The 22,904-nt window shown below is 55.6% G+C and overlaps 7 protein-coding genes across 7 annotated transcripts; 3 read left to right on the top strand and 4 right to left on the bottom strand.

The window, feature by feature from the left end:
• Positions 1-39: 39 nt before the first annotated feature.
• On the bottom strand, positions 40-1,445 carry BAUCODRAFT_152629 (uncharacterized protein; the record flags this gene model as incomplete). Its single annotated transcript, XM_007683528.1, has 5 exons — positions 40-834; positions 884-915; positions 964-1,053; positions 1,107-1,125; positions 1,179-1,445. 5 exons carry the CDS (start codon positions 1,443-1,445, stop codon positions 40-42), a joined length of 1,203 nt encoding a protein of 400 aa, XP_007681718.1.
• A 917-nt stretch (positions 1,446-2,362) lies between these two features.
• BAUCODRAFT_152628 (uncharacterized protein) lies at positions 2,363-7,154 on the top strand (the record flags this gene model as incomplete). Its single annotated transcript, XM_007683527.1, has 6 exons — positions 2,363-2,478; positions 2,528-3,338; positions 3,391-4,940; positions 5,000-5,623; positions 5,673-6,936; positions 6,990-7,154. 6 exons carry the CDS (start codon positions 2,363-2,365, stop codon positions 7,152-7,154), a joined length of 4,530 nt encoding a protein of 1,509 aa, XP_007681717.1.
• A 352-nt stretch (positions 7,155-7,506) lies between these two features.
• Positions 7,507-9,918, top strand: BAUCODRAFT_325322 (uncharacterized protein). The gene has a single exon (XM_007683526.1). The coding sequence runs from the start codon at positions 7,604-7,606 to the stop codon at positions 9,827-9,829; it is 2,226 nt and encodes a 741-aa protein (XP_007681716.1). The 5' UTR covers positions 7,507-7,603; the 3' UTR covers positions 9,830-9,918.
• Positions 9,919-10,007: 89 nt separating this feature from the next.
• BAUCODRAFT_117780 (uncharacterized protein) lies at positions 10,008-10,827 on the bottom strand (the record flags this gene model as incomplete). Its single annotated transcript, XM_007683525.1, has 2 exons — positions 10,696-10,827; positions 10,008-10,642 (listed from the first exon to the last, which is right to left on the bottom strand). The coding sequence occupies exons 1-2, from the start codon at positions 10,736-10,738 to the stop codon at positions 10,008-10,010; spliced, it is 678 nt and encodes a 225-aa protein (XP_007681715.1). The 5' UTR covers positions 10,739-10,827.
• A 364-nt stretch (positions 10,828-11,191) lies between these two features.
• Positions 11,192-15,197, bottom strand: BAUCODRAFT_80239 (uncharacterized protein; the record flags this gene model as incomplete). Its single annotated transcript, XM_007683322.1, has 3 exons — positions 11,192-11,295; positions 11,356-14,442; positions 14,549-15,197. 3 exons carry the CDS (start codon positions 15,195-15,197, stop codon positions 11,192-11,194), a joined length of 3,840 nt encoding a protein of 1,279 aa, XP_007681512.1.
• A 908-nt stretch (positions 15,198-16,105) lies between these two features.
• Positions 16,106-17,476, bottom strand: BAUCODRAFT_45509 (uncharacterized protein; the record flags this gene model as incomplete). The annotated part of the gene is made up of 2 exons (XM_007683256.1): positions 16,106-16,254; positions 16,297-17,476. Coding segments are annotated over 2 exons (1,329 nt in total), but the record flags the coding sequence as incomplete, so codon positions are not given.
• A 1,179-nt stretch (positions 17,477-18,655) lies between these two features.
• BAUCODRAFT_79827 (uncharacterized protein) lies at positions 18,656-22,828 on the top strand (the record flags this gene model as incomplete). Its single annotated transcript, XM_007683285.1, has 3 exons — positions 18,656-21,272; positions 21,321-22,308; positions 22,396-22,828. 3 exons carry the CDS (start codon positions 18,656-18,658, stop codon positions 22,826-22,828), a joined length of 4,038 nt encoding a protein of 1,345 aa, XP_007681475.1.
• Positions 22,829-22,904: the final 76 nt, after the last annotated feature.

The following is a 22,904-nucleotide window of genomic DNA, read 5'->3' as shown; positions in this document are numbered from 1 at the left end:
CACGTCAACCAGTATATATAGGTGGTGGAGTGGCACATTCTATGACTGACTCGCCAACAACTCTGCGTGCCCATCCACAGCTCCCTCCGGGAGTGATTTGCATTTCTCCTTGAAGAGCTTCTCCGCCTGGACCCATACGCGCGCTTGCTTCCAGTCATTCAACTGCAACAGGCTTGGCAGCAAAGCCGCGCTAAAGGCCTCCGAAGCCTCCCTTGGAAGCAGAGAAGGCAGGTGATCAATACTGATGACGCTCAGTGGCAGTTCATTGGCTTCTGCCGGTAGGTGTACCGGCACAGTAGGCTCCGTGAAAGTCGTGTTAATGTCATAGATCGGGATCGGATTGTGCGGGTTGGTGGTGTCGCAGGATACGTCGCAGACAACCGTCAGCTTTCGCTTGGGCGAAGTCAGGGACTCCGGCGAGATGAATGGCGGGATCTTGGCAGACAGGTATATGCAGTTCACGAAGACGTCTGACTCGACAATCTCTTGGTATGGCCCAGGCTTGGCGCTCGTCTCCGGTAAGTCCCATTTCTGCAAGATCAGTTGGGCGCTTTGCGAAAGGACATGCGAGTGGCTTACTATGATCTGGTCAAGCCCAGCCTTTTGACAGAGCTCTACTGCTCCGCGTCCGCATCGGCCTAGCGCGCCTATTACCAGGACCTGCGGGAGGCGGCCGGCTTTCGCTCGACCCTGCTCAACCGCGTCTTTGATGTCCTTGATCAGGGCGCCCTCGTTCTCATACGGTGTGACACCGGGTAGAGGTTGACTTTTGTCGTGGGTGAGCTGCCAAGCCCATGTCATCAGAGCCAGGGCAGCACCTGCGAAGCCTGCGTGCTACATTGTGTCAGACCGTGATCACCTCGGGGTAGGGAGGCTTTCTTACGTAGCCAAATGCGGCCACCCTTCGGCCATTCTCTGTTAGATATTAGTGACAAGCTTTCAACTCGATCTAGAAGAGCATACCATCTTCGAGAAACTCGAGGTCAAGTAAGGTGCCGCCACCGCGAGGAAATCGCCCAAGAACGGTATCCCAGCCACCTTGACCCTTGTAACCTTCTTGCGGTCAGTCAGTCACAGCGGGTTGGAATGAGTAGACCATGACTCACAGTGCGCGAACTGTACATGCTGCTGGCAGGTCAGTCAAGTCCAGCAGCCAAGCCGACTGTCGAAGCGCTTACGGTATGCTTCAGTGGGAAGTCCTCTTCTGGTAGCTCTTTGAGTCCTACAACGATGGAGTCGCTTGGAGCATCGGTCCAGGAACCGGTCGGGACGAGGGTCGCTCCAGTGCCCTCATACTCTGAGTCTTTGAATATGCTTAACGGGCTCCGTTCCACATTGACAACATAGCCAGCTTCGACAAGCTTCTTCGCCGTAGATGGAGGGATCGCAGTACGATGCTCCAGAGGCTTCGTCTCTGCGCGAACGTGCAGAACCGTTGATGGCATTGTGTTAAAAGGTATGTTTTAGCAAGGAGTCATTGCGAGTTCTGCTCTTTTTCGCTTAGTAGTAAATTGTTGCTGACTAACACAGCGAGACGCGACTTCAGCTCGTTCTCCTCTACATCACTACTCAATTCACTTCGCTACCCGCGAGAACATGTACTTGATGGGGAGGCTGCATCGCAGCATGTGACAGCTGTTGAGGGACGTGAATATGCCTTAAGCAACAAGACGTCTGCTGGAGCACGAAGCTCATTCGTGGCGCTCGTCGGCCGAGGGCAAACAGACGCGTACAGGTTATGAGTGTACTCCGCTAACAGCAATGTCTTTACGGCCTCAGCGACAACAAGATTGCTGCGTTAACCTGGCCTATGTGTAATGTTTGAATGGCTGGACGATCCGTAAGGAATCACCACGAGGTTCGAGTAGCTTGATGAAGTGACGAAGAAAGCAGTTGCACGAGAGCATAGTGGGATCTGGCCAGATATGAGGAACCGAAGGGAGACTTCACGGCCGCATAGGGCATGTTTTGAAACCGGTGACGCAACGGTCGCCACCTCTTTGTCTCATCGAGGTTATCTGGCTACGTCGATACGGCGCCGATGGATAGTCGTAAGGGACTTGGCGCCATTTTGCCCTAGGCGCCTTCCGCATTCGAAGTAGCTCAGCACGCGTGCCTTCCTCAGCTACAATACCGTCGGCGAGACAGACGGCTCGGCCGCACGCCAAGTCTCCAATGCGCTGCGTTTGTGTTTGTTGTCACTTCACGCACGACCATAGCTCTTTCACATCACCTCCTCTTTCTCGCGATACGCTCACTCATACGTTTTCGACACTCGCTGCGCACGCTCACCCTCCTTCTGTTACTCTTTTAAGCGAATTCGCTGACTTGTCGCTTGGCGGTGCGCTAACCGCAGCTCATGATGGACGACGTCGTGGAGGCGCGAGCTCTTATCAATGACATTCGCCGCCGCAAGCATGTCGACGATCCTGGCGACGTCGATGACAATGCCAAGGACCTGACGAACGCGCTTAGAATGTATGTACGAGACAACGCTACTCCGAGATCGAAGACTGACGCACCTTAGCCTGTCCGAGGAGCTCTATAGCAAGCCCACGCACTTTATCCTGGAACTTATACAGAACGCTGATGATAACAATTACCCGGAAGATGTCCGCCCAAAACTGACGTTGCTCTACCGCGAGGATGGATACCTATGGATCGGCTGCAACGAGATAGGTTTTACCGCTGCTAACGTCCGTGCCCTCTGCGGCATAGGCGACAGTACCAAGAAAGTCGAGAACTCCCAGAAGGGCTATATCGGCGAGAAGGGCATTGGCTTCAAAAGTGCTTTCAAGGTAGCCGCAGAGATCTGGGTGAAGTCCGGCGCGATTAGCTTCAAATTTGACAAGCATAAGCCTCTTGGCATGATCGCGCCGATGTGGACGGATTTCTTCGAGAACGCGCACATCAAGGAGCGGACAATGTTTTGCTTCCACATCCTTCCGGAGCACCAGGGTACAGTCCAGGAGAACCTGCTTGAGTTGAAGCCCGAGCTTCTGTTGTTCTTGCGGAAGCTCCATGTGCTTCAGGTTAAGATCCAGAAGACGTCGGCAGATGTGAAACACAGCTTTAGCTTGAGCAAGGTCGAGGGCGAGACAGCAGGCATCAGGTCGATCACCTTACGCCACCAGATGTTCCGCCCAAGAAACCAGACATATACCGAAGCATTCCTGGTGTTCGATCAGATGATCGAAAACATGCCCACCGAGAAGAAACGTCCTAATGTGATGAAGTCCCAAATAGTACTGGCATTTCCCGTCAATGACCAGAATCAGCCTGCTATGCGGAGCAGATTGACCTTCAACTTCCTACCCGTGCGATCGTACGGCCTTCCAGTGAGTAGCGCACGGATCCGCAGGCAGCGCGACCAACGCTAACTTCTAGCAGTTCGTCCTCCAGGCAGACTTCATGCTTAGTGCCAGCCGGGAGGAGATATTGCTCGGTAATCGATGGAACGCTGTCCTGGTTGCCGCGACCATCGATGTCTTCGTGGCTTGTGTTGAGAGGTTCAACTCTACAAACACTTTGCGGTACACTTGGCCGCGGTTCACGAAGCCACTGGGCGTCCCATACGGGAGTATCTTCAATTCGTACTTTAAGGAACTGTGGCGACGCCTCATGCAAGAGCCAGTTCTGGAGGCTCAGGACGGCACATTCGCGAAGCCAGCGTTGTTACAGTCAGTACCACTGGAGTTTACCGACGGTGGCAATCCGCCCAGCCCACTTATCTACCCTGATCATGGTCCTGTGGCCTACCTCTCCACAGCATACGATGTGTCGGATCTTACCGAGCTGTCGGTCGTACAGCAGACACCAGATACATTCAGCAAATTGATCACAGAGTATGCCTCTACCGAACCCGAACTGTTTCGCGCTCAGCCGACGCCGTGGCATTCAAGACTTGCAGATGCTATCCTGCGCTCGGGAACGCAGCGTTTTCGCAGCGTCGCCATCATTCCAATGCGAGACGGTGAGTGGCTCTCCAGCAAAGACGAGCCCTTCTACTTCGCGGACTTTGGCCGAAGTGTTGCCGTACCAAAAGGCATCAACGTGCCGTTAATCGATGAAGCTGCGGCCGAGGACGAGGTTCGTAGACAGTTGTTCTCGTCTTTTGGTGCTCGGATGATTGGCGTTGCTCAAATATATGAGCTCATCCTTCGACACCATAGCGATTGCAACGGGTACTCGACTCGCTGGACTGCGGAAGAGGCTGTTACCCACGCAAAATTCCTCTACTCTGCGCCGAGTAAGCCACGCCACAGCGACCTAACTATGCTGAGACTGGCTGCTCAAGGCACGAAGCAGCTTCGGTTGGCCTCAGAACTGTACATGGACATACCTGGAAGCGCTTTCCGGATCGGCGAGCTGTTTGGCGTTCGCCGCAACGACGTACAGCTTCTCCATCCTGCTTACTTCCCCGAGAAAGCACCCCAAGGCTGGCTTCGGTGGCTTGAGCACGACCTTGGAGTCAGAACACTGCCTAGAGCCACGTCGTCAAATACCATCACAACCGAATTTCGCTGGCTTGTGGAGAACAAAGCTTCGGCGACCTGGCTTACATTGCTTAGGGATTATTGGGATCACTACACCCATCAGCTGGCTTTCTCGGCTAGCAGAACGTTCTTCGCTAATACCTCTGTCGAATGCAAAGACGGGAAGCGGAGACCACTTAAAGAGGTGTATCTCGCAACGACTCACGTCAAGTCCGAACCCTTCGCCGCTGACGTTGTGCCGTTCCTGGCTGTTAAGGATTCTGACGACCCAAGGTGGACGAAGCTCAGTGTGCTGCAATTGAGTACGCAGCCGGATCTTCGATTGTATTTGTCAACTCTCGTCACGCTGCCGAAGCGTAAGCCCGACAGCTTCAAGGTTGTGGATGTGAAGAGACTGTACACAGGGATCCAGCGGCTGCTTCACCATGACAGGATTTCGGTTGTGTAAGTCGCGCAGAACTTTTGCGTGATGGCATGTTGCTATGCTAACCAGCCCACAATAGTGAGGCCTTCGCGAAGAACGAGCTCGTCTACGTTGAAACCCACCCAAAGAAATGGCTGGGCCTAAAGCAATGCAGGGGTAGATCGCTTCTAGGCCTGCCACGGCTTGTCGCACTTGCAGACCATTATCGCAACCTCACTGGACTGTTCGTGGAAACTCTCGGCGTCAAGGATGCTGACGCTTCCGATGTCGTCGACGAACTGTGCTCCCTAAGCGGTGACATCAAGCAAGCCGGCGCAGTCAAGGATCTGCTCAGACTTCTCAGCAGCAACTTCGTCAGGCATGACTCCTTCAAAGCCGACGTCTTGGATCGTCTGAAATATTCCACGGTGAAGGTCATGCCCGTAGTTAGCGCTCAGCAGTGTGTCGAGATGCGGTCTGTCAACGACACCACATGGTTCATCGCAGATCGATCGCAGCTCCGTAAGGTCTTCAGCGGCAGTATTGCGTTGTTGGATCTGGACATGTCCGCCGTGCATACACAGGAGGTGCTGCTAAAGCATCTTGGGGTCTCTAATCGCTACCTTGGTCGACTGGTGACGGAGAAGACTGAGGTCTGCGGCGAGGCATCGTACCATCCCGGGCTCACACAACTGTTAAGGGCGAAAGCTTGCTATATTGCACCGTGGGTTCCCCACGATCTCATGCTAGGCTTGTGACTGACGCCATAACAGCTTAGCCCATCAACTCAGGCGCGACGGCGCCTTCAGGAGCTTATCTACCGCTGAGATGAGGTGCGCTGAGAGCCTAGTATTGAGAAGATCTATCAATATCAACGGCAAGGCCACTTACGCCCGGGACGATGAGGGCCACACAGTCTTCCGTTACGAGCAAGACCACCTAATCATCTACATCTCCGAGAGGCTTGCTGCAAGCGGCGTCTTCACATTATGCGACAAGCTTGTGGAAGAGTTTGAGATCCCGCACAAGTACACTGTCCTCCTATCGACGATACTCGCCATGCCCAATGATGCTTACCTCCGAGATGAGCTTGAGAAGGAGAAGCTTGCGGTCTATGAAGTTGCCGTCTCAGGAGCAGACCAAGCTGTTGGACCAGATATGACGGACTATACTGAAGGCTTCCTGCCTTCGCAGCTCACCGGGTTCAGCGAAGTAGTCAAGCGGCAGGCAGTAGAGGACGGTGTCGAGATCACGGACACCGCCCTGGATGGCGAGTCAGACCTGCCTCCCGTGCTCACTGAGCAACTAGGCCACTCTATGCTGCCGGAATCGTTGAACACGTTGAAGACGGCAAAGAAGACGGCAAAGAAGACGGCTCCAACACCACCGATTATGCCGCTTAAAGCGCGCAGCAACGGGACCTCTGCGGACAGGGTCGCATTGAAAATAGACAGCCTTGTGGATGTGAAGAAGCTCAAGCGCGCCGCCAACACGCTCAACATGCACGACGTTTCCGTAATCGGGCGTTTGGCGAAAGCTTCTAACGGCATGGCAGCTGCGCCGCACAAGCCCTTCGACATAGGGTCTTTGCGTACAACTCTCGACGACGATTTCGGTCCCACGAAGCACGCCGCAACAGCAGGGATAGTGAAGAAGGGCGCTCGTGTCCTGCCCATTGTCAGTAACGCAGCTGCCACCACAGAAGCTGATGAATACCAGTTAGCCATCGGGTCGGCGGGCGAGCTCTTCGTCTTCAACCTGCTGGCCGAACATTTCGAGGTAAAGATCGACAGCTGGACAAGTGATGTACGCATGCAGCACGGACACCCCGACTTTGAGGACTTCGAAGGCTTCTACTCCGATTTCACCATCACCAACGGTACCACCTGCGACCGCATAGCGTACTGGCTCGGCGAGACAGGGTGCGAAGCTGCGAGTCAGTGGATGGGCAAGGATGTCACGTTTCACATCGAAGTCAAGGCGACCAGTGGCCGGCGCGAAGAGCCGTTTCTGATCAGCCCAAACCAGTTCAACCAGGTGAGCATATTGTTTACACCAGCCTTGCTAGATACATTACTGACCTTTGGCAGGCGCGTCAATGGCACGAAAGCAATGCTGACGTTTACATCATTTTGCGCGTCTACGATCTCCAGAGTTCGCCACAGGTCTGCGCCTACGTGGATCCATATGCGATGTGGCAGGCTAAGGAACTCCTGTTCACCGCTCAAGGAGGCTACTATGTTCGGCCAGCATGAAAGGGATCTGATAGATCACGCGACGGGGATGTCTGAGGATGTAGCAACTAGGACGAAAGCGACTCGGCAGATTGTAGGCGTTTATCGTCCACATCAATAAAGGCATCACACAGCTCGGGTTCGTGACCGCGTATGATATACGGAACGTTTGGAGGACGGCAATGGTTGCGGGAGGCTCAGCACCACGAGTCACAAACTGAGTCACTGTGCACATTGTGTACTCGATGTACGCTCTCCATCTCCACCGTGCAGATATTCGTGCATTGTGATAGGTCTGTTCATTACATATCGAAGCATGACTCAATCGCTGCCAAGACTTTCGACAAGCCGGCCCACATGCTCCTCACTTTTCAACCCACCTCCCACCAGGACTCAGTCTTGTTGCTTGTTATCAGGATAAGCACCACAAAGAAGGAAGCAAGCACCACAATCATCAACCAAGACTCACGATGGCGCCATCTTTCGAACAGCTCGACCCGGACCTTGACCTGGAAGACGAGGAGATCGACTTCAGCGACCTCCGCGAGCAGTATGAGGTCCGCATGGAGGAAGGCCTCGATGCCTTCGTGGTCGTTGACGGCCTGCCCAAAGTCACACCGGAGCAGAAGGACAAGCTTGTCAAGTTCCTGTTGCGGAAGCTCACGACCGCCGGAAAGACTACACAGGATAATGTGTACATGCCAATGAACGAAGAAGGCAATATGAGCGAAGGCTTTGCGTTTGTTGAGTACGAGACTCCGGCCCAAGCTGCCGCTGCCATCAAAGCGCTGCATGGTACCGCGCTGGACAAGAAGCACACCATCGCCGTCAACAAGCTTACCGATATCGAGCGCTATGGCCGAGAAGGCAGGATCGAGGAGGATTACACCGCGCCGGAGATCCCCGAGTTTCATGAGAAGGAGCATCTGCGGTGGTGGCTTGGCGATCCTGAGGGACGAGACCAGTTCGCCATTTACCGCGCCGATAACGTAGGCGTCTTTTGGAATGAGCGGGAGGACCAACCGGAGCCGATCGTCGACCGCCTCAATTGGACCGAGTCATTCGTGCAGTGGTCTCCCAAAGGCACCTATCTCACTTCCGTCCACGCACAGGGTACGCAGCTCTGGGGCGGTCCCACCTGGTCACGGCAGAAGCGCTTCATGCATCCAGGCGTCAACCTTGTCGACTTCTCCCCTGACGAGCGCTACCTCACCACTTGGTCGCATCAGCCGATGCAGGTCGATGAGAACCACGCTACTTTAACGATCGAGGAAGATGGCAAGAACTACATCATCTGGGACATCGCCACAGGCAAGCCTCTTCGCTCATTCGTCACTCTCGACCCGCCCGGCCCACGCACAGATACTGAAGGCAACCCGATCAAGAAAAAGCTGCAATGGCCTGCGTTCAAGTGGTCTGCCGACTCCAAGTATGTAGCCCGCATGAACCACGGCCAAAGTGTCAGCGTCTACGAATTGCCGCGCATGAACCTCATGGACAAGCAAAGCGTCAAAATCGAAGGCATCGTCGACTTCGAATGGTCTCCCACGAATCCCCAGCGTGACAATGTACGAGACTACGAGCAACTCTTCTGCTACTGGACGCCTGAGATGGGCAGCAACCCGGCCAAAGTCGGTCTCATGAGCATTCCCTCCAAAGAGGTTGTCCGCACGCGCAACCTTTTCAACGTCTCTGACGCGAAGCTGCATTGGCAATCCGACTCCGCCTTCGTCTGCGTCAAAGTGGACCGGCACAGCAAAAGCAAGAAGTCACTCGCCACGAACCTTGAGATCTTCCGCGTGCGGGAGAAGGGCGTTCCTGTTGAAGTTGTGGACAACATCAAAGACACCGTCATCAACTTCGCATGGGAGCCGAAGGGTGACCGTTTCGTCCTTATCACCGCAGGTGAAGTGGCCGTCGGCTCCGCCGTCCCACCGAAAACGGCCGTATCGTTCTACTGTCCCGAAAAAGCCAAGGGCACCGCCGTCGGAAACTTCAAGCTCATCCGTACGGTGGAAAAGAAGAACAACAATGCTATTCACTGGTCGCCGTCAGGTCGTTTTGTACTGGTAGCTACCGTGCTAAACCAGGCCAGCTTCGATCTCGACTTCTGGGACTTTGACTTTGAGGGAGAGAAGGAAGAGAAGGAGAAGGATCTCACCGCCAATCTCCAGCTCATGTCTACACAGGAGCACTACGGCGTCACGGACATTGAGTGGGATCCATCCGGGCGATTTGTGGCAACAAGTGCGAGCGTGTGGAAGCACCGCGCAGACAACGGGTACAAGCTGTACACCTTCTCCGGCCAGCAGCTGCGTGAGGAGTCCCTCGAGAATTTTAAGCAGTGGGCGTGGCGACCTCGGCCGGAGCGTCTCCTCAGCAAGGAGGAGATGAAGAATGTGCGCAAGAATTTGAGGGAGTACAGTCGTGCGTTCGAAGAGGCCGACTCCGCGAAGAGGAGCTCGGCGGATAAGGCGGTTGTGGAAGGCAGGCGGAGGCAATTGGAGGAGTGGTTGGCGTGGCGGGAGCAGGTTGTGGAGGAGTTGGTGGAGGAGAGGCGGGAAATGGGCCTGCCGGATATTAGCGAAGAAATGGCCGCGCTGGTGGTGGACGAGGAGGAAGAAGGGGATGCCAAGGTGGTTGACGAGGTGTTCGAGGAGATTATCGAGGAGAAGGATGAGATTCTGGAGGAGTGAGGTAAAGTAGGGCGTGTCCTTTGTGAGGATGAGGAAGAAGAGGGACGTGACAGGCATGATGTGTTGTGTGTTGTGTCGCGTGCGATACGGACCTTTTGCGATGGATTTTGCTTGTCGTCGAGCACTTATCTAGCATGCCATATTCGTACAAGGTTCCAGCGCACACGCTGTGGCCCGTTCAATCAATAAACCTCCCTTCCGCCCACGCCTTCCTCTTGCATCCCAACTCCACCGCCGCGCTACCCCAGTCCTCGCCGTGATTGTGTCCTTGCTTGCCGTCGCTGCCTCCTATCCCTGCCCTCTCTAGTCCCTGCTGCTCGTTGAGTAGGGTCAGCAGGCCAAATATCACAGGCACGCCCAGCTCCATCTGCACCTTCATCAACCCATGCGAAACGGCGTCGGAGATGTACTCGAAGTGCATCGTGCTTCCCTTTATAAGCGCGCCAATAGCTATTATCGCATCAAACGGAGCTGTGCTCGCGCTGGACTTCAGGCTTTCGCGTTCTTGCTGCTTCTCCGCCGCCGTGTCCATACCCTTGAGATCTGATGTGCTTCCGCCTAGCAAATCACCAACGGCGCTCCCCACGAACCCTCCTACTGGCCCTACGGCTGAAGAAGCGGCTTGCGTTTGCGAAGCTTTGTGCATTGTTGCCACGGCGTATGGGAGCTCGTAGGAGCCGGGTACGGATTGTATCGTTATGTTTGAATCTGGGACGCCGGCTTTGTGGAGGGCGGAGAGGGTGCCTTTCAGTAAAGAGTCGATAATCTGTGTGTTCCAGCGAGCGTGAATTATGCCGATGCGGAGGGAGGAGCCTTTCCTGCGGTCAGTAGGTGGTGTCGGAGGTGGTAGGAAGGAATGGGTGTACCATCGTAAGAGCGTGCTTCGCCTGGACCTTTGATGCCGGCCATGGTGATGGTTGGCTGGACGAGCAAGTACTGCTTACTGTGACTGCTCGTGGTTAACACGAACTGGAATTGTTTATATCAATCCGGAGCACTATAGAGTCCGAGAGACATTGGAAACCCCGCTGACGCCTGACGAAGCAGGCACGAAAGTGGGGATACTTAATCCAAGGGACATTAGATAGCGACATATTTCGGACTGAGCCATGTTGAACACAATGCTGGCTTAGTTCTCTCACCGTCTACGATGAGGTGCCTGTTCGCCATCTTGGCAGCTTTGACGCTCTACACAAGAACCAAGCAAAGCACCGAACACAGGCTTCACTGGCATGCCTGGCGTCGCTGCAAGATGCTGCCACCAGCGCCATGCAAAGTGCAACGTGAAGCACCCCAATGCCAACCTCATCATCGCTGCCATGCCTAGAGTTGAGTCTCATCGTCACCACCTCGCCCTCCGCTTCAGTTAAGGAAGCCCTTGCAATTCGCTGTCCCGCAAAGACATGGTATCCGGTCAGTCGAGCCATACTCGCGCTCGAACTTGTAATCGTACGTAAGCTCCTCATCTGCAAGCGTATATCAGCATCTGCGCATCACCGATCCATCATCAAAGGTGGTGGACTTACTCTTCCCAATATCCTTAAGCGCGTAGATAACAATCCTCGGCGTCCCCTCCACCTTGATAATCTTCGCTGTGCAATTCGGACTGCAAGAGTGATTGATGAATCTCGCAATCCCACCCTTCTTCGTCGCATCCACAATCTCATCGTCCATCATCCGGAAGAGGTAAGAACTTCCGACACCCTGCTTCTCATACCGCAATTCGCGGAGGTCCGCGACCTTCTGCCGGACCTTTTCGCCGACGTACTCGATGATGAGGTCGTTGACGGTGATGTTCTCTTCGGCGTAAAGGCCCCAGCCGTGGATGGCCGAACGGTCGAATTTGACAAGCTTCTTGCGCTTCTTGAGCTGGTTGAAGCGGACTGCAACGTCAATGTCGCGTTCGGCGGTGGAGGTGGTGCTGGCGACAATGGCTTGCTTCTGCAGGTTGATGTCGTTGACCAACCTCCGGTTGTTGACGCGGTTACTGCGGCTTGTCGCCGTGCTCGCGCTCTTCTCCGCAGCCGCAAGCTTCGCCGCCTCTACCGCGGCAGCCGGGTTGGCTTTGGCCAGTGCCTGGCGCTCTTCTCTTGCTTTTTGCACTTTGATGCGGTGAGGCAGGTACTTGGATTTCTCCTCGTTGAGTATCTTCGTAACGCCCTCTGTGCGAGCGGAGCCGGATGGATTGGGCACGTAGTACCCTTCGATCAGCGTGTCGGGATGTTGTACGGGCCCATGGAGGCCGGTGTTGAGCGCTTTGATTTCCTTCTGCTTCCAGGCCCAAAGTGCGGCATTGCCGAAGTCATATGCTGCCTCATCAGCGAGAGCTTTCTTGGCAAAAGCGAAGTCCTCGTCGTCCTTAATGATCTCTTGCCAGCCATCGATGTCCAAGAGCAGGTCGTATGGATCTTCCACAACCCGGCGCGGTTTGTCGTGGGTGAGACACCATGCCAAGCCTCGCTGTTCCAGCTCTTCGACAGCTTCGAGCTCGATTTCCTTCTCCTCAAGCTTAGTGACAGCATCTTCCACAACCGGCTTGCTGTCCTCTTCCACTTGCTTCAGCTCAGCCTTGAGCGCTGCTTGCTCCTCCAAAATCTGCTTCTTCGTTTTCCGCTTCCTCTTCGCCTTCTCTTTGATCGCTTTAACATCCGTCTCAAGCGATGGCGTAGCCTCCTCCTCATCTCGATCGCGCATCTCTACATCTTCAACCTTTCCTGGCTCACTCATGACCAGGAACAAATCATCATCCGCCTTCGACCGCTGTCGAATGTACAGTTCAGTCCGCGCCCTTGTCGCATACTTCGAACTTCTCGGCAGAGTATTGACCACCAGCTCCAGCTCGCGTGTTGCAAGGTCTTCCGGCTCCTTATGCAGCAGATGACCAAGCAACTGCTTTTGCAAGCCATCAAACACCTCCTTCTCCTCTTCATCCCAATCAGCGATCTTGCGCCGTTTGTGTTTCGGCGTCTCACCCGCGATAGAGTCCGTATCGAAGGGAGTAGAGGTCCGGCTTGCCCGACTAAGCGGTCTGCTTTCTTGATCCTCCGTATCCCGCGTGAGCGAGGTCCGGCGCTCATCGTCTGAATCATCCTCATCCGCATACATTTGCTGCAACCTAAACTGCAGGTTTCGCGCGTGCGTAGGCCGTGGCGCAGGACGTCGCCTTCTCTCGTCCACGAAAGCGTTAGCAGGAACGCCACGGTCGCGCTCGCCTTTCCTGCCACGTTGAGCATGCGGATCGTGCGGTCGCAATGGCTTGGAGTGAGACAGAGGATGGCCGTGCCGGCCTTTCGGCGTGTGAGGCGATGTTTCTCCGGCTTTGTTGAAGAGCAAAGGCGTGGCTTTGTTCTCATTGTCTGCGTGGTCTGGAAGCCCTAGCTTCCTGCGTTTGACTGCATGTTTTGCAGGGTCTAGGCTGTCATGGAATATGGGTATCGCGATGCGTGTCTTGATGTCACCGAGAATCTTGTCGTGGAGCTCTCTGCGCAGCTGCTCGAGCGCGCCAAGCACCGGATCTAGGTTCTCAGCGCGGTGCTTCTTCTCGATTTCCAGATCTTCTTCCTCTTCGCGCTTCAGGCGCTCAAAGTTCTCGCGCTTGTGCTTGTCGGCCACCATGCGCTCGGGAGTGGGACTGCGCTCGTATTCCGGATTGCCGTACCTTTGGCAGTCCATAGCCATCTTGTACGTGAACAAGGCGGCCATGTTGCATTCGTTGAAGCAACGCTCTGTCTCCTCCTCGCCACGCTTTGAGTCTTCGAAAATGACATAGTAGCCGGTCCGGTCAAGCCTGACTTCTCGCCAGTCGAACGCTTTTAGCCGCTTCTTTAAATGTGGTATTGTGGTGCCCAGCACAGGCACTGAGCTTTGCGGAATGTGAATGTATGGCTTGCGCTTGATCTTGCTCAGCACCAAGTCGCCTTCGATTAGTGATGTTGCCGTAGATTTGGGGTTGGGAAGCGTTGCCGCTCGAGGGCCTTCCGGAGGCTTGATGTCTCGATTGACCTCTCGAACAATTGGCGCATGCTTCCCTGATGGGCCTTTCGGCGCATTCGGTGGAGGTTTCGATGGAGGTACCGGAGAGTCTGTTGGTGGTCTCGCCGCGGCTTTCGGTGGTGGCGGAGGAGCCAAGCTAGCCTTGCGCTCCTTTGCACGCTCATCTTTCGCCTTCTTCAGCGCAGCTTCTACGTACTTCTTCACCCTGCGGCCTTCGCGGTCCACCTCAACTTTGACCGTGTGTAAGCCGATGCGCGAGCCGTTGAACTCACTCTCTGCTCGCTTCGCAGACTCCACCGCCTTGACTTCCACACCATCTCGGAATGTGTCGCGATACTTAATCGAGGCAATTCCAAGGAAGCTGCCAGTCTCCGGATCGGTCTTGTGCTGCACTATTGCGACACTTCCGAAAGTGCTAAAGTTGAGTTTCAACGTCGCTTCAGGCAGAAAAGGATCGAATCCAAGCACCACTACTTGTTGCGCCTCGCCAGGACCAATGGAATTCCGGTCGATCTTAAACGGCGGGATGTTGTACGGCGCCGGCCGCCAGATCGCCTTACTGGGTCGATCCTTGCTTCTGCACTGACCTGACATATAGCCAGGAATGGCAAGCCGTGGATCTGGTGGCGGATCCGGTTCGTATGTCTGCCATTACACCAGGTATCAGCAAAAGGGTACAGAGTGGTTTTCTTCACCAAATTCATCATGTGTATATCATGCTATTACGCAAGCTCAGCAAAATATGAAAAGAGTCTCGTACCTCTGTGCCGAAGTCTCTCTTACGAAGTGTAGCGCGCTTTCGCTCCTCTTTGCCGAGCTTGTTGTCTAAGTCCGGATCCCAAACCACTCTGTACCCTTTTGCTTTGCCTGGTGGCGGTAGCATTCGAGGCCGCTCTTTTTGCGCTGAACAGGGCTCAAGTGTGGCATTCGAGGCAGGTATATGAGAAGCGGTATCGACGGCGCCGAATGTCGCCATCTCTTCGTTGGAGGGACTGTGCTGCTTTGGCGGTGTTGAGTCCGACATGCTTGTAAGCGGGGTTAGTCCGTTGGCGCGCGAGCTCTTGCGGTTCGACGCAGAAGCATGTGAGTGTGAAGAAGCTGTACTCGCAAGTGAACTCGCAGAGCCAACTCCACGGATAACATCACCCGAGTCCGCAGTTTCATCCGAATCGGGTGAGCGGTATTGCTTGTGAGCGTCACCGTTCGCGCCGATGCCACCAGGGCGGTGCGCGTTGGTGGATGAGGTGGTGGCGTGAGACAGCTTGGCGGCCTTGGAGAAGGTATTAGGTGCAGAGTGGCCGTCACGCTTGCGCTTCAGCGTGCCAGGCGAAGCACTGCGTCGAAGCGTCTCCACCACACCGCCCGAGTGCGACATATCGCCGCCGCGCACACTCTACGACTTGCGCCGCACTCTCATTGCTGGCAGGCAATGTGGACACCCTCCACAACTCGTCGCAAGTGCAAGCGCCGCTGGGGGTTTGCGCGGTGGAGAAGGCACGCGAGGGGTCGAACGCGTCGAGTTTTTGCTGATGGTGGCAGCGGCGACAATCGCTTTTTATGGTGAGGTACAATTGTATACGGAAGCCGCCAGACAGGATGGAGCGTGTTTTCGTTGGCTTCGGCAGCATGGGCATGAGAAATGGTGGTGGAAGGGCAGAGCATGCGAGGAGTGGTTTCTTGCGCTTGGCCCGTGCTTCTTCCGCGCTACATTCCTCTCCAAATTCCCCTGACACCGACATGCCCACCCCTTCTACATACAGTTTCCCATCACCAATCGATGTGCTAATATGCTCGCAACCGCTTGGTGGCAGTTGCAGTCGGATCCGCGTATCAACGATATCGGTATCCAGCTCCTCAGCCGCACAACGTCGGCTACGCCACCATGCTACAAGAGCCTCCAACGTCATTGCGCATTAGATCCCCAACTGTGGTAACGAGTGCCGCAAAGCATCGCGGGATACTAGAGCGAGCACGGAGAACGTTGTGAATCAAAGAGGCATCGTACTGTGCTGGGATTTATGGCCCCCTAGTCAAACGTGATGTCGGTAATGGAAATCACGTGACCTGGCTCCGCTTGTCAACGTCCCACTCTAGGAACCACCAAACATGGGATCCAGTAAGGTCGGGCGATGCAGGTAGGCTGGTGAACAGCGTCCAACGTTGGGTGCCAAAGCTACTTTGTGCGGACAAGAGTGTCCAGCAGATGCCGTAGCTCTCCTATTAGTCGAGCTCGCTATCGCTATCACTCTCATCATCCTTCTCCCCATCAGCCAGAATCACACCATCCTCAACCGCTTCTTCTTCAGCATTGTCATCAGCCTTCCCGTCCATCACAAACGCACCAAGACAAGTTATCCTGCTACCCGTCTCAAGCGTACCGATGAGCTTACCTACTTGCCGGGTGGTAGCAAGCTCTTCAGGATCTACGTCACCTGCATCCTCTGCACCGTCTGCACCGTCTGCGCGGTTCTCACGCTGCCCTCCTGCAAGTTGTTGTGGCAAAGTCCAAAGACGAATCGCACCATCACTGTTCGCGGTTACTAATAGTGTCTTGGTCTTGGCTGCAGATGAATGACAAGGAAGGACTTCAAAGTCCTTGATACGACCGGTAACACCAACTTCTGGACCACCGAGCTGCGCTACGCAGGCGCATGTCGGCAGCGTGTCCTCGGTTGCGGCCTCAAGATTGTTGATGTCGAAGAAGAGTACCCGACCATCTTCGGTAGCGATGGCAAGGAGCTCGCTTTCACCGCCATGCTCAGTAGCTTGCGACCCACCAAATCTAGCAAACTGCATCTGATGGAGCTTCGTAGCAGGTGTGGCTTTGATTACACATCTCGCCTTCGAGTCAATCCCAAACACAGCCGCGCCGCGCTCAAATCCAACAACATAAGCCTCTCCCTTAGCATCCCACAACACATGCCTCCCCTCCCCATCGCCATACTTCCCCTCTCCGACCTGCGCAAGCAACGCCCGGTCGAAGTTGAGAACGCCTGCTTTCTTTCCGGTCATCAAATTCCAAAGCCTCAGACACCTCTCCCCTCTCCCCACGCTCAGCATGAGTTTCTGGCTGGGATGAATGGCAAAGTCGTTCACACCTGCCGGCATGTCGCCCGGCCCTGCTGTATCTCCTGACGGCCGACCTTGGGGTTTGGGGATCGGTGCTTTGATGGAGGAAAGCACAGTCCAGTCCCGGGTTCGCGAGATCGCGATGGTGTTATCCTCGGCGGCGCTGAAGAGTTTGCTTTTGGTGGCGAAGTGGAGACGGGTGACGGCTCGGTCGTGGTGGATGAGGGAGCCTAGGGAACGATTGCGGGGATTCTCTGCAACGGAGTCTGAGGTCAAAGTTGGTAGAGCTGAACTGCCTTTGCTGGGATGGGCGGGAGGTGGTGCGGTGGATATGGTGTAGACGTTGATGCGCTCGTCTGAGCTGCCGGTGGCTAGGAAGCGTTTGGAAGCATCCGTGGGTGGCGAGAGGGCCAGACAACGGATTGCTGAGGAGTGGGTGGAGAGGAGGAAGGTGTCGGAGAAGGAGGCATGCAGCTCCTGGATGGTGTCGTCTTCTTCAATGGGATGATCTTGGAGTAGCCGACGTGGGATACGGGCGGAGACGCCGTGGAGCACCCTCTCATAAGATCCTGTAATGATCTGGACAAAAGTCTCCGAGTCTTCTAGACCGACATCGACGGGCCCGGAAGGTAGATGCCGCTGCCTTGCGATTCTCGATTGTGTCTCAAGTTCGAGTTCATCATCGTTGGCCGCCTTTCCAGCCGGTAAATGGGATCTTGAAGTGGACTTGCCATGTCCGTTGGCCTGGGGTCCAGCAGGTCTCTTAACAGGCTCGAGTCCAGCTTTCCGCAGTTTTACAGGCTGATCCGTTGTATACTCCCGCTTTCGCTTATTGGTTATCTGGGCTGCAAGAGTCGCCATTGCTCGTATATCTCGCACTTCACTTGGAGAAGGGTTGTGCTGATTGTCAGTAAAATTTGTTTTAACTCGAAGTCGGCAGCTCGGTGCTTCACCCCACGCTTTACCGGGTTCAGCCGCGGGCTCCCTTCCAATCACCTTCGGCCTGTCGTCGCAATCTGCCCTCTGGAGCCGTGAGGAGCGGACGACGCTGTGCTATGCTGCAAACGCCACGACGAGTACCATCACAACCCGAGAACTCCCCAACAATTACCCACGAGACCAAGGCCGTCTGTGAGATGAGTGCAACAAGGCTGGCACGTCGATAAGTTTCATGTCCCTCGACGTGCTCAAACAAAATGCGCTCACGAGCCGGAAACACGAAATAGCGTACGTGCAACACATCCCATTGAGCGTGTCGAATTCATCTTCAACTCATTACGAGCACAACGATATCTTAAGCTTGATGAATATGTGATGGGTGGTGCCAATACTGATGGAGCCAGTAGCGCTATCTCGCGGTCACATCGCCTCAAATTGCGACAACTTCGCGCGGTCACTCAAGCCCTTCAGAAGAACAGCGGCCTTGCAGAACTGCTAAAGATACATTCTGAAGACATCGAGACTTCAGTACCAACTGACGACGACGAAGATGCATTCTTAACAACGAATAAACTAACCAAGTGAGCACTATCTGATGTTGCTACTGAGCTGCTCGGAGCTGGCCCCGCTAACACTGCGCTCAGCGGCCGATACTTCGACGATACCACCCTTCCATACCCAAGTATACCGCACCACGATGACCCCGCATACGCGTCAAAGCCCAATAGACCTGCGACTCAACCTTCTACCTCGACCGTGGCAAGCCCAAGTGCCCATGGGCTTACTAAGGAGGCCGCCTTGACCGAACCAGCAGATGCTGCAGCCATGAAAGCTGCTGCTTCTGTGCAACATGCAATTTCAGCCACTGATCTTGTCATTGAGGATGACATTATCTTGAAGGACAAGCTCGCGGCGTCTGTCGAGCCAGATGATGCATCTGTCGTTCCCGTATACGTCGCGCCGCCGACCGCCGAGGACGAGGCCAACTTCTCGGCTGCCACAAGGGAACTTGTGGACCTGGAGTCGCCGAAGAGGCCTGCAAAGACCGTTCATTTACCGCCCGAGCATGTTCAGGAACAGCGGTATCGCGAGCGAAAGGAGGCGCTAGAGGAGGAGCGGAGGAAGTCAGAGGCTGACAGGCCACTCCGACCTTCGCATCTACAGATGCAGGCAGAGCTGGCGTCCTCACCTTCGTCTACCGTTGGCGCGTATTCTGCTGCGACACCTTTGCCGCCGCAGGAGTCACCAGACACTTCGCCAGACTCGGAGAAAGCTGCCGAGGAAATAGTGCCGCCGCCGAAAGATCTGCAACCATCGCCTGAAGCGCAACGTGCAAAAGACCAACACGATCGGCTCTTAGCTGCGCAGAAGGAGATTGCGCGGAAGGACGCGATGGGCAGTGAAGCTACGCCTGATGATCAGTTGAACTGGGAGGCTCGCGAAGCAGCTGCCCGTGAAGCGGAAGAGCAGTCAGCACGGCAAGGCATCAGTGGTCTTGAGGCAGACACCACAAATGTCAACGAGGGAACGCAGGCGGAAGAGGTCATTCAGGAGATGCAGGTTGATGCAGCAGTGCAGTCTCTAGCCGGGTCACAGCCGAGTAAGAATGAGACACCGCGTTCGCAAGTACACGATGATGGCGCTGCGTCCAAGCAGCGTGCGGTTGATGACGACAACGACAACATTACTGTCACACCGCGAGTCCGACCGACTCCGATCGATACCAGCCGGCGACAGGCCGAGTCTGCGACTGCGACTCCGCGCATGACGACCCGAGTGTCTTCAGGTGCCATGAGCCGGAAGAGCGTGTCCGAAATTATCGGCGAGTCTCCTGCGCCGCAATCTGCTGCGTCGCGCCTCCGAAGGCAAGACTCTACATTCGAGCCCATTTCGCCTATGACCGGTCGGCCACCTGTGGACGTATCGCCAGCGATTGCGCCTCACACGCCTCCACGGCCGCCACGTCCATCGCCGTACCAGACACCGCAGAGGTCTACCCTTCCAGCTCACGAACTTGCTGCGCTAAAAGGCGTTGCCGAGGACCCAGATCGCGATTATCTTGAACCGCTCTTCCGCATTCAGGCCCACGACTCGCCGAATTCGCACACCAGGGCTCTACCCGAGCTCGTAAAGTCTGCGCACAAGTACCTCTCGACAGAGGACCACTTCACGACCCTGCACGAGCGGATGGATTACCGCATTCTTCGCCGCATCTACCAGCTGCAGAATGCGAACAAATGGTCACTGCGGCAGATGGAGAGGGTCAAGGAGCCGGAGCAGGCGGTCACTCATCTTGACCACATGATGGCGGAGATGAAGTGGATGCGGAAGGACTTCAAGTCAGAACACAAGATGAAGACGAGTGTCTGTGCTTGGCTGGCTGCGCGATGTGCTGACTGGGTGGCTGCTGATGCAGCAGGGAGGAAGGCTTTGCAGATCAAAGTCCGTTCACCTACCGTGAAAGCGCCAAAGCTCGCCGACGAGCAGCCACCAGACCTTGACATGGCCGGAGAGTCTGCGCCTGAAGACGACAATTTTCCGCCGACGCCTAAGGATGGGGGTGTGCTTTGCACAAGCTTGATCGTGGAAGCAGAGCTGAACGAAGTTGTCGGCAAGCTAGAAAAGGCCGGAACGCTTGGTAAAGCGTTACGCACCTTGCCTGTTGTTGGATTACGTTTCCCGGACCAGCAGAAGCCCGCACGTCCACTGACTGCGCTATCAAAGTTTACTGAAGGTAAAGTCCTGCCTCAAGCCACCGGGCCGACTCACAAACGAAGTCGCTACGACTATGAAGACGACGCTGAACTGCTTGACCGCGAACCCGCCGCGAAACGGCTTCGTGATGCAAGCGAGCTTCCTCCCGAAGATGAAGAAATCGCTCTGTTCCACCCGGACAACAAGGCCATTCGCGACCGTTTGCACGCCAACACTGCGTTCAGGCCACCTTCCGAGTTCAATATGCCTGCCACGACCTTTTACGAGTTCCGTAACGGGTCGCAATGGATCTGGGAAGATGATCAAAAACTGCGCAAGCTCGCAAAGGAGTACTCGTTCAATTGGTCACTCATCGCCGACGAGATGAAACTCCCTACGCAATTCAAAAGCGCCGCGGAGCGTCGGACGCCGTGGGAGTGCTTTGAGCGGTGGGTTGAGCTGGAGACTTTGCCGGCCGAGATGCGCAAGACGATTTACTTTAAGACGTGGTTTCAGCGGCTGGAGCAGAGTCAGCAGGCTGCTGAACGGAGGTATCAAGCCCAGGTGGCCGCGATACAGGCGCAGGCGGCGCAGAATGGGCAGGGCGGGCAAGTGCATGTTCCGCAGCGGCGGAGGACGGTGCCGAGTCGGGTCCAGAAGCGGAAGAATACGCGGTACATCTGGTTGGTGGATGCGATGCGGAAGCTTGCTAAGAAGAGGGAGCAGACAGCGTTCAAGACCGCTGAAGGTACGTTGCCCCCGTGTAAAGAATGTAGCAGTGCTGACTTTGCGACAGCTCAACGCAACGCGGCAGGACGACCGAAAGCGCCCGACAACAACGTTCCGCCACGCCAAGGTCCTGCACCAACTCCTCAAGAACTGAGCAAGCGTCGCTTCGAGCATGATCTCAAACTTGCTGAGGTACAGCGAGCGCAGCGACAACAGATGCTTCAACGACATCACGAGCAGCTCTTACAGCGGGCACGCACCGTACAGCAGCAAGGACAGCCTAATGGTGCGCCAACCCAGCAACGCTCAAGCACCGCGAACGCACCGCCACAGCACCCACAAATGCAAGCCAACGGCCAGCAGCAACCGCAAGTGAATATGAACGGTCAATTGCCACAACAGCCTCGACCAGCCTTGCCTATGACTACTAAGAACGGCCATCTCGCTGTCCCGCATGTCAACGCGCAGGGGTTACCACAAGCGCCAATGCAGCAGCATGGAGCTCAGACGGCCCAGCAGCAGCAGATGCTGAGGATTGCTCAAGCGCAGGCGCAGCAGCGCAATGGGCAGTATCCACAGTATCCCATGGTGAACGGCAACATGGCCAGTCCCGGCAGCAATATGACGACGCAGCAACACCTCCAGCACAATCAAGCTTTGCTGGCTCAGATGAGTGCCGCGCAGCAGCAGCAGGGTCACGGCTTAGGACAAGCCGCAGCCGTGCACGTCAATGGTAGCGGCCACCAGATGTCTTCCGCTTCGCCGAGTATGCCACCGCCGCCAACACCGCAGAATCAAGCACAACAGCAGCCTGGTCAGCTCTCCTCTGGTCTCACTCCCGCCCTCATCATGATCAAGAATGATCTGCGAGCGAAGAACCCTCAGTTCACGGAGGATCAGCTCAACACAGAGGCGACGAGGAGGTTGCAAATGCAGTCAAAAGCGCAGATTCAGTCCACGAACCAAGTCAGACAGAGCGCCATGAACGCCGCGGCGGGCATCAGCCACCATGCAAATACTATGCACGCACAAGCTTATGATCAGAACCAGGCAGCGTTCCAGAGCAACACTAACGTGCAGATGCCCAATGGCAACGCCCAACCGACGCCGTATATGAACGGTGGTGGTGGCCACAATGGCAGCAATAACGGTGACGGCAGCGCGTCGTCTCCTCACGCCAATCCGCAGGCCGCGGCCGCTTACGCGAACCAAGTACGAGCGAGGCAAATGCAGCAGATGCAGATGATGGGGCGAATGCAGCAGCAACAGCAACAGCAACAGCAACACTCGCAATCCCCTAGCTTGGCACACGCGCAGCTTTCTGTTAATGGAAGTCCCGCCCTGGCGCACGTAAGTCCTAGTATGGCTCCGGCAAGTCCGGCGATGACGTATGGAGTTCGCCCGCCGAGTCGCAATCAGACGCCTGGCGGTGGTGGTGGTCTGCAGCGGATGAGCAGCTCCGGGAGTGTGCCGGGTCTCAATGGCATGCCAGGAGTGGGCGGGATGCAGAGTCCAGGTGGGACGGCCATGGTGCAGGGGAGTCCGAGAGGGATGCAGGCCAGCATGGCGAGATAGGAAGTGGCAATGGCCACCCTACTTGCTGGAAGGGAGTGGGTGATGGCGTTTTAGGTGGACTCTTGTTGTTATGTCG

This window comes from Baudoinia panamericana (genome assembly GCF_000338955.1).
Source record: "Baudoinia panamericana UAMH 10762 unplaced genomic scaffold BAUCOscaffold_15, whole genome shotgun sequence".
Classification (NCBI taxonomy): domain Eukaryota; kingdom Fungi; phylum Ascomycota; class Dothideomycetes; order Mycosphaerellales; family Teratosphaeriaceae; genus Baudoinia; species Baudoinia panamericana.
The sequence above is the reverse complement of the archived record's forward strand: the minus strand, read 5'-3'. Positions and strand labels throughout refer to the sequence as shown.

Bases quoted from the DNA above. Each gene is read 5' to 3' on its own strand.
- BAUCODRAFT_325322 (XM_007683526.1), top strand. From the start codon at position 7,604: ATGGCGCCATCTTTCGAACAGCTCGACCCGGACCTTGACCTGGAAGAC.